Source organism: Pseudonaja textilis, chromosome 10 (assembly GCF_049901715.1).
Source record: "Pseudonaja textilis isolate UNSWEBS1 chromosome 10, rPseTex1.2, whole genome shotgun sequence".
NCBI classification, from domain to species: Eukaryota; Metazoa; Chordata; class Lepidosauria; order Squamata; family Elapidae; genus Pseudonaja; species Pseudonaja textilis.
In genome coordinates this window covers 4235099-4248413 of record NC_141999.1, presented here as the reverse complement: position 1 = coordinate 4248413, position 13315 = coordinate 4235099, and the positions used below count along the sequence as shown (strand labels likewise).

General features: G+C 41.7%; 1 protein-coding gene across 6 annotated transcripts in view; it reads right to left on the bottom strand.

Annotated features, from left to right (window-relative positions):
- The window catches only part of ADGRB2 (adhesion G protein-coupled receptor B2), a 263888-nt gene that overhangs the window by 20783 nt on the left and 229790 nt on the right, over positions 1-13315 (bottom strand). For 5 of the 6 annotated variants that reach the window (XM_087939545.1, XM_087939549.1, XM_087939547.1 and 2 more), the window contains exons 23-26: positions 9325-9496; positions 7273-7368; positions 4955-4994; positions 3047-3711 (exon numbers count right to left, since the gene is read on the bottom strand). In XM_087939545.1, the coding sequence (XP_087795671.1) occupies positions 3047-3711; positions 4955-4994; positions 7273-7368; positions 9325-9496 (973 nt within the window). Of the gene's footprint in view, positions 1-3046; positions 3712-4954; positions 4995-7272; positions 7369-9324; positions 9497-13315 lie in introns of those variants that run through there. The other variant, XM_087939550.1, reaches the window with a different exon arrangement.

The following is a 13315-nucleotide window of genomic DNA, read 5'->3' as shown; positions in this document are numbered from 1 at the left end:
AAGCCATCTTTAATGAACAAGTAACTTTATCTGGGGAAGAAAGGGGAAAGTGGGGAAAGAGAATGGGGAATTTAAGACTTAAAAAACAGCCAAAAAAGGGCAAAATAATATGAAAAGTGGATATAATGTTGGAAAGCAACAGAAAAGGGGGATACAGAAGAGGGAAATGGAGGTGGAGAGACAAGGGGGTAAAAAGGGGAGAGAGAAGAAGAAAGGGAAGAGAAGTTACAAAGGTTTGGAGCAAGATGTAAAGAAACAAGGCTTATTTAGAGATAATGGGTGAAAATTTAACTGAAAAAGGGATTCTGCAAGGTACGTAAGATTGTATTGTTATATTTGTAATATAAATAATGTTAGAAAATTGGAAACAATATATGATTAAAAAGTGGGATAAAATAGTCAGTGCAATTCAGTGAAACTTTTGTGAACAAAATAAATGAAATGAAATAAATGAGAGAATTGAATTAGGAAGGAATGGGAACATTTTAACTACTCAATGTTTTATAAAATATAAGTGAAATGGGGGGGAAGTAACTATGGAAAGTTTATAAGTGTTCCCATAGAAGTATGATACTTATTTGAAAAGTAATGTGTAAAATGTTTAAGATTTAAATGAATATTCATATTAATGATAGAATTGATTTGGTATGGATTGTTGTTTTAATTATATTATATATTCATAACTTTTTCTTTTTCTAAAATACAGTGTGTAGTTTTAGAATGTACCAAGCAGAATCCGAACGGAAGTTATGTATTATATTAAGTGTTATAATTTTGGGGGAAAGATATAAAGGCGTCATACTCCGATCAGTGATTACAGGCAAAATGATGTTTAATGAGAAAAGATAATAGACAGTTAAAACAGGACAGACAAAGAATATAAGTACAATGATTTGAATTGAGATGAAATAAATAAAATAAAATCAAGAAAGTTAAAAGAGAGGAGAAGCTATGTAGAAAATGTAGAATAGTAATAAGATATGGAATGGAATATAAAAATGAGCATGAACTTGAATTTGTGTCTGTACGAAGAGATGTAACCTGGGATCATGCCGCTTTCAAAAAAAGATGTTTTATGTTCTTATGTTCTATGGTTTGTTTGTTTATGTTTGTTTTTAAAAATCAATACAATTTAAATAAAAAAAATTGATATTTGGCTGGTCAACTCATGGGGATGATTGAGGTTTATGAATCTGTGAAATCCTTTTCTACCCAGGGCAGAAAAAGCTGTGTGGGAAATTTTGGGAGTCCGTGTCCTGTGGGGTGGAATTTGCAACTGGAGAAGGAATGGGGGAGAATTCCAACAAGAAGACTGCCATTACCCAGGGAGGAGGCAATAAATTTCAGAGAGGGCCCCCAAACAAGAGACAGCACAGTCCTGAACTGGATGGTGGCGAAAGGAAAACGATCAGGGTAGCCACAGCCTAGAATCTCCCAGGATACAGTATATCTATTAGATTAGGAGGTAATCATTTTAGTCTGTCAAGATTCTGTCTATTAAGCAAATAAAGATCTGGATTCATTTGGATTTCATTCTGCCATTTTTATTATTATGCCTGACAAATCTACATTTTAAAGTAGCCAAGCTTAAGAAACATTAATTTAGACCTTCACCACAGCTCTTCTAGAATCTTTGGGGAGAAAGCCACTAGCAATCCCAGGGTAAGTGTGAGCTGTAGAGAACCTGTCTAGTCAAAACATTTTTAATTAGACAAATGATCCCAAAGGCGTGCACATGCCACCTTGTATACAAGTGCCTCCTTGGTCTCAAACATCCACTTTTATACATGAAGACTTTTCTGGTGAATTTCCTTATGCAGATCCACATGTTGCAACCACCACCTATCCCCACATGATCACCTGTGCACATCAAATGCATCTGTAGCATTTTCAGAACCCACATATGCAACTGATGAGGAAACATTCTTATAGCTTATACTAGTTTATATAAAATATATGGAAAAACTTTGCACATGGAAAACATGACTTTGGGAAGAAGTGTCTAGACTGGAAATATTTTTAATGAGATGTATTTTCTAGGCACTGACAACAGTTTTGGAGACAATACCATCAAACATACCATTCTTTTCTTTTCAATGTCTAACATTCTGTTTTAAGGCTGTAATACTATTCTAAATTGCAATTCCTTGATACAACAGAAATAGCTTAAAGTCCTTTTCCTCCCCTGTATCTTAAGTCAAAATAAATCATAGATAATGGAACATTTAGGGAAGGAAACAGGAAGAAACTTCAGCTGTCCTCTACCATCTTTGGATCCTGCACCAGTTGCAGGAAAAGGCTAGGAAGCATTGGACAATATGATGGTATTACAGTAAAAACACTTCTATGGCAATTCCTCATCCTGGACCCAAGACAAAGCAAAAGTCAAGGATTCAATATGCTCTTAAACAGAAATAAACCTAGTTAAACTCACTTGGACTTACCTCTCAGCAAGTATGCAGAAGCATTTAACAGCTCAAAGAATAGTCTAATTGGGATTCTGCACTTCTTCCATCCTTCCACACTAAGTTAGTTACAGGTAGTCCTTGACCTGCAACTGGTTGCTTAGCAACATTTTGAAGTTACTTCTCACTCAGATTCAAAGTACCAATGGTAACCTCTCCTGTGGTCACATGACCAACATTCAGCCACTTGGCAACTGGGCTGAATTTTTGGCCATTTGCAGCATCCAGCGGTCATGTGATTGCATTTTATGATGGTTTGGTTCTGTTTTTTTGCAAAACTACACCCATCATGAATCACTGACGTGTTCAACAATCCGACATTTACTTAATGACCACAGCAAAAAGGGTCATACAATCAATGAATATTATGACCATCCCAACTTAACAATTGTGATGGGCAGCTCCATTACAACCACAAGCCAAGGACTACCTCTAATTTTTAACCCTCCACCTGGCCACTAATGAACTCATGCTTATACAAGCAAACTCCTGAGCCAGAGATTCTACTCAAGCCAGAGATCAGCTGCTATGGCTTCAATTCAATGTCAAAGAAGCCTGTGTAGACTAAAAGGGACTCTTACCTCCAGGGAGCCCACTTTCATAGCCGAGCCAGGCACGGTGCGGGGCATGCTGCGGCTTCGCTCTGACAACTCTGAGGAGAGGATCTGCCGCACTGTGGGGTGTTGCTTGAATTGAAGGCTGTATGGATGCTTGACTGTCCCATAGGGCTGGTTCAAGTTCACGTTGATGTGGTCCATGGAGGCAAAGTTGGGGTAAGCCTCGGCCTCCACTGATTGCCGGCCCTGAGGCAGGCCTGGAGGTTCGTCCAACTTAATGTTGAGTTTTCCTTCTTCCCTGGAGAAAGGCTTAAGGCTCACTGTCCTCCGGGGAAGCACCATGTAATTGCTCTCAAGGGAAGCCTCCTGCGAATGCAGCCAACCGTAATCCAGTTGCCTCAGGTTGCTGTCACTGCACAAGTAGACTGGCCCACGGGCTACATCCACGTTAATGTCCTTCTTGGCAGGAGGGTCGCTGAGCTCCTTCAGCCCTTTCACCACATTGTGTGTCATTTGTGGCATCTGGACCAGGATGGAAGTGGGCGGGATGTTCCCTGGGAGGGTGGAGAAGCCCAGGCCACCTTCGGAGCTGGTGTTGAGTTTTGGATCCTCATCACCATCCAGGGAGATGCGTGATAATGTGCTGGTGATGGTAGCTGGGTTGCACGTGTTAACCTCTTTAAAGAGGACTGGGAGAGGAGTGGGGGGTGGGTTAGACAGATTATGAAACAAAATTCCCTATGCATTGGCAATTTGTCAAGGAGTTTGGAGAAGGAGAAAGAGCAATTGTTTAACAGGGATTTTTTTCTATTTTTAAACTTTTCTAATGGAAATAGAAGTGTGCCTGTCATACCTAACCTAGGTCACAGTGCCCTGGTTGTGGGAAAATGGGTTTTTCTAAGACTGGAAATTTGATTTTTTAAGGAAAGAGTGTACAACCCCAAAATCTGAAGCTGAGGGAAACTATTAAGTTCTTCTGAGTTTAATATTAAGAGTGCTAGCGGGGGAGGGGGGAGAGCAGGAAATCTGCTTCTCCCCTCTAAAAATTCTCATTCTGTTTGACAAAAGAGACTTAGCTTTCAAATTTCCTTCCCCTTCTCCCCAAATGAGAATTTTGGTAAAAATTTTCAAAACACCTTTGCATTTAGTGTGGTGCCTTGACTCTTATCCTTCACTGCACCATCACACCTGCAGTGAAGTACCTCCTCCCCCTGAATACATGGTGTACACAATCTTGTGTGAGGAGTGCACAGGCAGATCTACAAAAGGGGAAGGATTTCCATTGTAGTATCCTCCATTTTGCAGATTTTGATTCCCCCCACCCCCCCAACTTACAAACCTCCCTGCTGGGATCTTTTACAACTGGGAAAGAGTGGGCAGCCAGAAAAGTGGCAGAAGGAGGTCACAGAAAATATTTTCTCCTTTTGGTAACTACTTCTGATTCTTCCAACCATACAGTCAGCTGAAAACCAGCTTAGTGAAATTTGAAAGTAATTTTAACCATAAGGGGATAAAACAGAAGGGGAATACAAAAATTGGACAAATTGGACAACTGGTTTCAGCATAATATAGGTGTTAATTTCAGGCTGAATTGATGGTGTGGAAGATAATGAGGAAAAGAAAGAGAAATTGGACTGGACAATAATAATTACTAGTACATATGTGTACAGTACATAGCCTGATCTGGTCCTACCATTAGACTTAAGTTGGCTGGGCCTAGCACTGAAAGCTTCCTTCTCTTGCAACCAACTTCCTTCTTTTTGCCCCATATGTCACAACCCACCAAATCCTGACCTCCTAACCTTCCTCAATCCCCCCAAAACTGAGTTTCTTCTACACCCTGGGAACATACTGGTCCTTTCTCCATTATGCAGATCATTCCACAGTCAAATCCTCTTTTTCTCACACAGGAAAGAAGAGAGAGACCCTCACCTGTCTGACACGCCAGGTCAACATCCTTTTCAAAATCTGTCTATAAAAACACAGGAAGAGGGGGAGAAAGGTAGAAGAGAAGAGAAGAGAAGAGAAGAGAAGAGAAGAGAGGAGAGGAGAGGAGAGGAGTGGAGAGGAGAGGAGAAGAGAGGAGAAGAGAGGAGAAGAGAAGAAAAGGTGGGAGTAGAGAAATGAATGCATCATGGACAGCAAACAAGATTCAGTTATATTGCTTATTTTCGACTTTCCATATTGATTAAATTATATTGGGGTTGAGGAAAAAATAAGGGTGCACAAAATATTCTGAGTTTAGAATAGCTGCTCTGAGTGTTTGGAGCCTGTTCATCAAGCACCCTGTATATTTGTTTTGTCAAAAAACTTGGGACCAAACAAAAAATTCCTTTCTTCGTTGTTCTGAATATTCTGCCCAAATGAACAACAGGAATTCAAAACAAGTTTTGATCCTCAGGTTTCAACGTAAGAACATGAGCGAATTGATTATCAACACTGAATGGTGCTCATTACCCAACCTACAGCAAAGCTAAAGAAAGGGGATGTTTTAATAAAATAAATAAAAATCCTATGCCATAAACAAAGTGACAATGTAATGCCAATCAATGTGTTTTGCAGTCCTTCCACTTGTTTACTTGCTAGCTTGCTAATTTATTGAGATAAGGAGCACTCAGCATGGAATACCATCCCACCTACATGTGCGGTCCCAGGATAATGAAGAAATAAGGAATTGTTGTAAGCTCCCATCAGTCCCTATATCTAAATAATCAACATGTTTTAAGTTCTATCCTATTGGAACAAAACCCACTTGAAAAGTTTTGAACACTGTTTGTGTGTTTAAGTATTTAGTCTATTTTGAAAGCCAAGTTCAAACGGTGATGTTATGTGTGCTTGGCTGAGCCCCCGATAGCCGAGTTAATATTAGATGACAGATTAATACGAAAGTTGCATAAAGGTGATCATTTTGTGCCTGGCCAAAATGACTAAGCCTATCTCATAAATAAGGCCAACCAGATCATGGCTTATGTGTGCACTGTGTGTGCAGAAGTGTGTGCTGTGTGCTGTAAGTCAGGAACCTCAGCTAAGTTTGACCTTATTACCTCTTCACAGGATTCACATACTGCATTCGGGGTTGCTTTTTTTATCATGGTTTATAACTATATTCAAAATGTCTGGCTTTCCACATTAGCCTAACTGTAATCAATAATTTAAAATTTGAAATGGTTATGTTCTCCCAAATATGAAGCCAAAACCAAGCATCATAAAAAACTTAGGACAACAGTTGGTTTAATAAATTGGCTGGGTTTACACATGGACTAAGAAATAAATCATAGTATATAAACCATTGCGACTGGTTTCATTCAACATACATGAAGACCAAAGAACCTCAGTCACAATCTAAGTCAAAGTCTGAATGTCATCTCTTCTCCTTTGCTGTCAGCTCTACCTTTGAGAGCACACATAAAAATGAGAGAAGACGCCTGCTATTCTTTGAAGGTTAGGAAAATTGATTGATTATAATGGGAATGTTCAGTAATCACCAAATATGCAACTAGCAGCACAGTCATAACCACAATATGTGTGTAGGTTGAAGGCCTGGTATAAGGCTTCTATTGACAACACACAATTCTTACAGATCTACACACTTTAATGCTTAACATCCAAGGTTCTGTGAGCTGCCAGGAGTTGGTGAGAGACTGAGACATTCATGTTTTCCCATTCTCGTCACATGGATGTAATGTGGGCACGGGGAGAACTAGGGAGAAGTCAAAGGAAGACCAGAAGGGCTGGCTTTGAAGGGCTGAAAGAGAAAAAAAATATGCAAATTTTTCCACCCTAAGGACAATCCTCAGTCTTTGATGGGGCTGGACAACTGCAAACGTTGCAGGATTTAAATCTGGGTGGATCACTGGGACCAAAGATTTAGTCTTCTGAGCTTCTGGACTCATGAAGTTCCTTAAGGAACTTCTCTCTCACCAGAATATGAGAGAGACTACATATCTTTTCATCCACATTTAAATGGAGTTAGAATTAAATACAATTCAAACAAATCCCCAATTATGCATTGATAGGATATTACAACAGCATACTGTCATCTCTTCCTGTTTTTTTAAAAGAAATTTGGTAATTTTCTGAAGTATCAGGCCATCTTTAAGAACTTGTGGGGAGTACACTCAATCCTAGGTATTCAAGACACACAATTCTGTTTTACCCTCTCAACCTGTAGTGTAAGATTGAACTTTTGTGCACCTACAGCTGTTCTACTTTGTCTCTTCTCTTCTCAAACACAGCCCACACTCACTCACCATGATCTGGACTTGCCCATTCTTGCATGAATCTGGTGAGTTCTCATTTTCGTCACTTTTACACACTCCAATCTGGCATTTCACCACATCCTGGACCTGCAGGAGACAGACAGATAATTTGAGCCCAAGTCAATATTCTTCCTCCACTACCTATTTTTCATATTTCCATTCTGGAAGATAAAATCAGGCACATTTCCCTAGTTAACCCTACACAGCACCTTTGTCCAACTTCTATGGAAAAGAGGAAAGGAAGTGGAAAGGGGTGTTGATGGCTTACAAAGAGATTTCCTGGTCTGGGGTTCAAAAGAGAGCAGCCAGCTGACCTTTGCAGGATACCAGACTGTTTTCTTATTCCCCTAACACAAAGAAGTCAATGTATGAAGGGAACGTGGGGATCTGCAAAAGGATCCAACTCCTGTGTCTCCCTCTGGTTGAGCTTGGGAAGGGACCAGGTTTCCCAGCCTGGTAAATTTTGTTAATTAAGCCTTCAGAGATATAGGAAAAATGACCAATGTCACCAGCCCAATTATTGGTTAGAGGGATTGCAAGAATAGAATGGATGCATTCAGCCACCCATTTTCCCCTTGTGAAAAACTAGCTTTTCTAGAAGATAAAAAGAATCCATAAACCCCTAGAAGACATCTATTTCCCTCCCCCACCAAATAATCCAAGAATTGGGCTGAATGTGTTGTTTTCATCTACGCTAAAGGGATGGGGAAAACTAGAGGACAGCTGGCTGGTCATGGATTTTCCTAGAACTAGCAGAAGGGAAATATTTTGCTTCAGACAGCTGGACACCATTTTTATTATCCTTTAAAAATTCAGACTCTCTCTGGCAATGAACTCCAATGTATGTCAATTGTTTCAATTTGGTTTAGCACCCAGATGTCAGTCGTCACATATCCAAGTGACCAAGTTGGTTCAAGCCTACAGCTGTGCAACATTTCTTCTTTCTGACCAGGGAATGAGGAGAGTAGGGAGCAGCTGGTTGCAATGGGCATTGTCCTCATCACATTCCTGGACTGAAGCTTTATGACAGTGTTTTTCAACCTTGGTAACTTTAAGATGTGTGGACTTCAATTCCCAGAAGTCCCAGCCAGCATGCAGTCCACATATCTTAAGGCATGATGATTGGGGTATATTGAATTGCAAAAGCTGAGAAATATTGCTTTATGACTCACACTAAGAGAAACAGGATATTGGAAAAAAGGATTCCAGCCTTCAGAGCCAAGATAAATGAAATAAGGAAGAAATAGTATACAGATCAAAGGACAGGAGAGTCCACCTTCTTTTATGTACCTGATGGCCATTAACTAGACTGACTGGTGGAGAATTTGAGCAAAGGATGGGGGCTCTTGAAAGTTATTCAAGCCATCACCTGCATTGTTTTCTAGAGGGTCTCTTTCAACTGGATAGAAGAGAAATCACTATCATATTTTCTTTCATTCAAAAAGATAACTCAGTAATATTCCTAGAAAATAATTAAGTTATGAATTGGCCAAGGGCAACATGCAACTGTCTTGTCCTGCACTCTAACAAGCCATTTTTCCTGGCTTCCCATTCTTCCATTCAGGATGGATTTCCCTGCTTGGACTTTTTCAGGGGCAGTGTGATGGTCACTGCTAAAGGAGATCCCAATCCTTGAGTTTGCCAAAATATGTAACCAAATTTGCCTGCTTCAAATGTGTCAGGGAATATTGAAAAGCCAACGGTATTTAGCTCAATTGATTTCACTCTGTGGGATAGAGGTCCCCAACCCCCAGTCTGTGGACTGACACTGGGCCACAGCATGCTAGGAATTAGGCCACACAAACAAGGGAAGGCCATCCATGGGATGCAGGCAGCATGTGAAACCATGCCTCCTCCGGTCCATGGAATAACCTTTCTCCATGGAACTGGTCTTAGTTTTGAGAAAACGGGCTAAACAACCAGCTTAGGAAAATTACATGAATTGTCAGTGACTTGGGCTAGCCAACCCCATTCTCAGGTACACCCCAGGAGCATTTCCAGCCCCAATGAACACCCAGCAAGCTGAAAACTCTAAATGCCCACCTCTCTGCGCAGAAAGCAATGCACGGTGATGATGACGAAGCCCTGAACTGAGTTGAAGACGGCAAAGAGGACTTGAAAGAGGATGGAGCGCCGGTCAGTCATGGCAAGCACAGCCGACATCCAGGTGAGTGCTAGGAGGGGAAGAACCACACAGGAGCTCCACAGCGATGCCCTAGGAGATGGGAGGTGGGGAGCAGAGAAGGTGAGGGGGATAGGCCCAGCAATCATTCCCAGGGAATTGGAGAAGGAATATGGAATGCCTACAGGATGGCTGGATAAAGACCTTGGGACCATTTTGCTAAGCTCTGAAGCAGTTTGAATGGGAAGGCTGCTGCTGGTCAGCAGTTTAGCATTGGAGGATGAACAAGCACTAAAAGACAGCTCAAAGTGCTTTAGGTTTACCTCCCACTCCCCCGTCTCAACCTAGTGCTGTTAAGATATACAGCTTCCATGACACCACCCTATTTTATCTCAACTTCCTTTTATTTTATCTTACCACCAATTAAGCAATAATCAATACCCCAATCAATAAATTATATCAACCCAGATTGACAGTAAGCAATGCATAATCAAAGAACCACCAAGAACACTCCTACAACAATTGACAGAGCGAGCTACTTGTATATAAGCAGAGAACCCCACTCCTTTCTAGCATTGATGATGTTACGTAGTTGGATAAAGAAACATCTGCAAGAAAAAACCAAGCTCAGAGAGCATTATGGGCCCCACTGAGTTATCTTTCAAAATTCTATTTCAGTGTGATTGATGCTTCTTGTTAATGATATGGTCTTGAAGATGACTGGAACAGAAGTTCAACAAATCCAGGAGGCAACAGGGTGAATATGCTTGAGAAATGTCGTCAGTCTCTGCAGTCAGCGTGAGATTATACTCTGCATGAACCCAGAGTTTTAGGTTTCCAGGGTTGAACAGTGGTATGAAATGAAGGGTCCCCATTTTTATGAGAGGTTCTTGAAGGAAGGAATTCAACAGCAAGATCCTGCTTCTAGCTTCTCATTCATTTCCTTTCACCTTTGTTAAGGCTTCCCTCCTTCAAGCATCCCTTGTCTCTGATCAAGTTATTCAAATCTGAGATGACCTACAAACTCACTACTTCTCTCATTGCCTTGAATTAGACTCTGTTTTGGGCAAAGGATTAGCTTGCTTCCTAAACTTCATGCCATTCCACAGAATCTGCAGAGAACTCAACTAGACACAGTGCATCACACAGTGGTCAACCAGCTGCCTTCAGAACATTCACAAATATGGCCAGGAGCTTGATGGCTGCTCCCACCATTGGTCTGTAATAGCTCAGCTATCTCTGATCCCAGAAGCACTAAAAAGCCGTGGATAATCTGACCTGGCATGAATCTGAACATCCACTTTTACAACCATACAATTTTGTTTGCTGACCCCTGGCCCCAAGGCCACAATTTAATTCTACATGGAGTGAAAAGGATGGTTCTAAATCCCCACAAAGTTCCTTCTAACAGATGGATCCTGAATTCCAGGACAAAATGCACCCTGCGTGATTTTATATGTAACTGTTATGACTTCCTTTCCCCCTACTTGCTCCAGGCTAAACAAATAACAAAAAAAGGAAAAAAACAATCCACACACATCTTAATGCTAGAATATTTCCACACTGAGTTCCTGCTGTCAAATTTTCCTGCATTTCAAAATGGCAGAGGCTCAACTGAGTTTTCTTTTGAGATGATGGCAACTATATATCTCAGCCAGACATGCAGTGAAACTGGGCTTCTATCAATAAATGCTAAAATGCCCCTTGTTGAGATCTATTCATCCCATCTAGATTGCAAACCTGACCAGTTTTGGAATGGGGTGGAAGTTGATTTGAGAAGAATCTAAAAAAGAAAAAAACCCTTTTAATGTCCCTGTTCAACTCCACACTCAACTCTCTTCATCTTTTCCAGGAGGATTGAAAAAGATTCATTGGTTTCTCCAGATGTAATGGCCTGCATCACAGCCTCTCCTCTCTGTCCTCCCTTGCATGCATTAAAAGCAAAGGAGAGAGAGAGAGAGAGAGAGATGGGGGTAAAAATAAGCAGTCAGTAGTTCATGCATGTGATTAATTAGCTCTGTCTTTTAATTCCACCATCCTTGCTTGGCTGTTAAGTGCTTGTTAAAAGAAATGCAAGGAAACACAGTGCCCATTTCCAGCCACATAGCTGGGTGAAAACATGGTGAAGGAAAAGCGAGCAGTTCTCAAGGAGGGCAGATTGCCAGTTTACTAAAGGGAATCAGATTTGTTTTCTTCCAAGGATCTTCTCAATTTCTCCGAGGAGGAGATCCGAGTCGCTGAAAGTCTGCATTTATTGCATCACCAAAGTCTCCCGCAGAAGCTTTGCTAAAACAAACAAGAGCTGCCAGCAGGGCACAGCTGAACTTTGGGCCATCTCAATCTGTACAGGAGGCCACAGAGTTGGCTAGGGCTAATTTGGGAGGCCACAAGCAGTTGTCACTTTGCAGGAGAAATGGGGATAAAAAGTTTCCCAGGCCTTGGGCTGCTGGGGTGACTTCCTTCAGCTTGCTGCTTTCTGCCAAAAGAATTGCCATCGCAAGCGACTCACACATGCCTACGTCTTCCAGAGCACCTTTTCAGCAAGAGGGGCTTTTAAAAATTTGCCTTAAAAAATGAAACTCCTCTTAAACATCCCTTGCCGGCTCCCTGGATGCTGAAGGAAAAATAGTTGGGAGCAGAAGGTAGCTCAGTGCATTTGCTGAAGGGCAGGAATGTCCCCAGAATACAGGTAGTCTTCGACTTACAACCCTTACAAAGTCACAATTGGCAATGACAAAAGTGACTTACAACTGGTACCTGCACTTATGACTGCCACAGCATCCCCATGGTCACATGATCAACATTTGGGTGTAGGACAATCAGCATGTGTTTGCAAAGTTTGCAGAGTTTGCAACTTTCCCAGGCATCTGCTGACAAGCAAAATCAATGGAGCAAGCTAGCTGTGATATCCCAGGTGTCTTCTGACAAACAAAATCAATGGAGCAAGCTGGCTGTGATAACCCAGGGTGGGATACAAAATAAACACAGTCCACAAAAACAAGTGAAGCCCCTTTTATTCCTTCACTTTGCTTCAAAGCTCCAAATATCCTTGAATGGAGACAACACCGCCCCCCCACAAAGCAGTTACAAAAAGGAGGAAATGCTGTTTAACCTAAAAATGCCTATAAATTGTAAGAGTAAAAACAACACAAACCACACTGAAGCAATTAAGGGAATCAGGCAAGATAAGGGCTTGAAGATGTCCACAGATATCGGAACTCACCCTGGGAAGGATGCCAAACTCAGCGAGGAACGACAGACTAGAGATATTTCCACGCTTTGTTTTCAGCACTGGCCCATATGCATGTCCGTCCTTTTAACCAGTTCTCACAGCTGCAGCCCATGACGAGGATCAAGGCTCTTTCCTTCCCCACAGACCATGCCATTCATGTCTCTCCCTTATTCTCTCTTCCCTGCATGCCCTAGGATGGAGAAGGGATAGGCCTGGGTCTTCCTCTGACTGCCCAGCCAGCCTCTGCCCTTCCCCAGCCTCCTCCACAACCTCCGGAGCCACACCTCCACTCCCTGTTAGCTGTTCCTCCTCTCCCTTGGAGTCAGTCTCCATCAGGGGCATGACACTGGCTTTACTTAATGACTGCATTAAGTCACTTAAAAGCTGCAGTGATTCGCTTAAAACTGTGGCAAAAAAAATAAATGGTAAAATTGGCTCCGACTCACTGAACCACCATACTTAGCAACAGAAATTCTCATCCCGATTTGGGTCACAAGTTGAGGGCTACCTGTATTGCAAAAAGCAAGGGCGAGAGTTCACATTCACAATCCTGGCTGATGGCGAAGGTGCTTTTTCCGCCACGTGAGCCAGCCCACTTGTGCAATCTAAGTCCTCTGACATCGGTCCACACCACCACTAGGATGCTTTGTATGGGAAGTGCTGATTTGCTGCTCATCTTC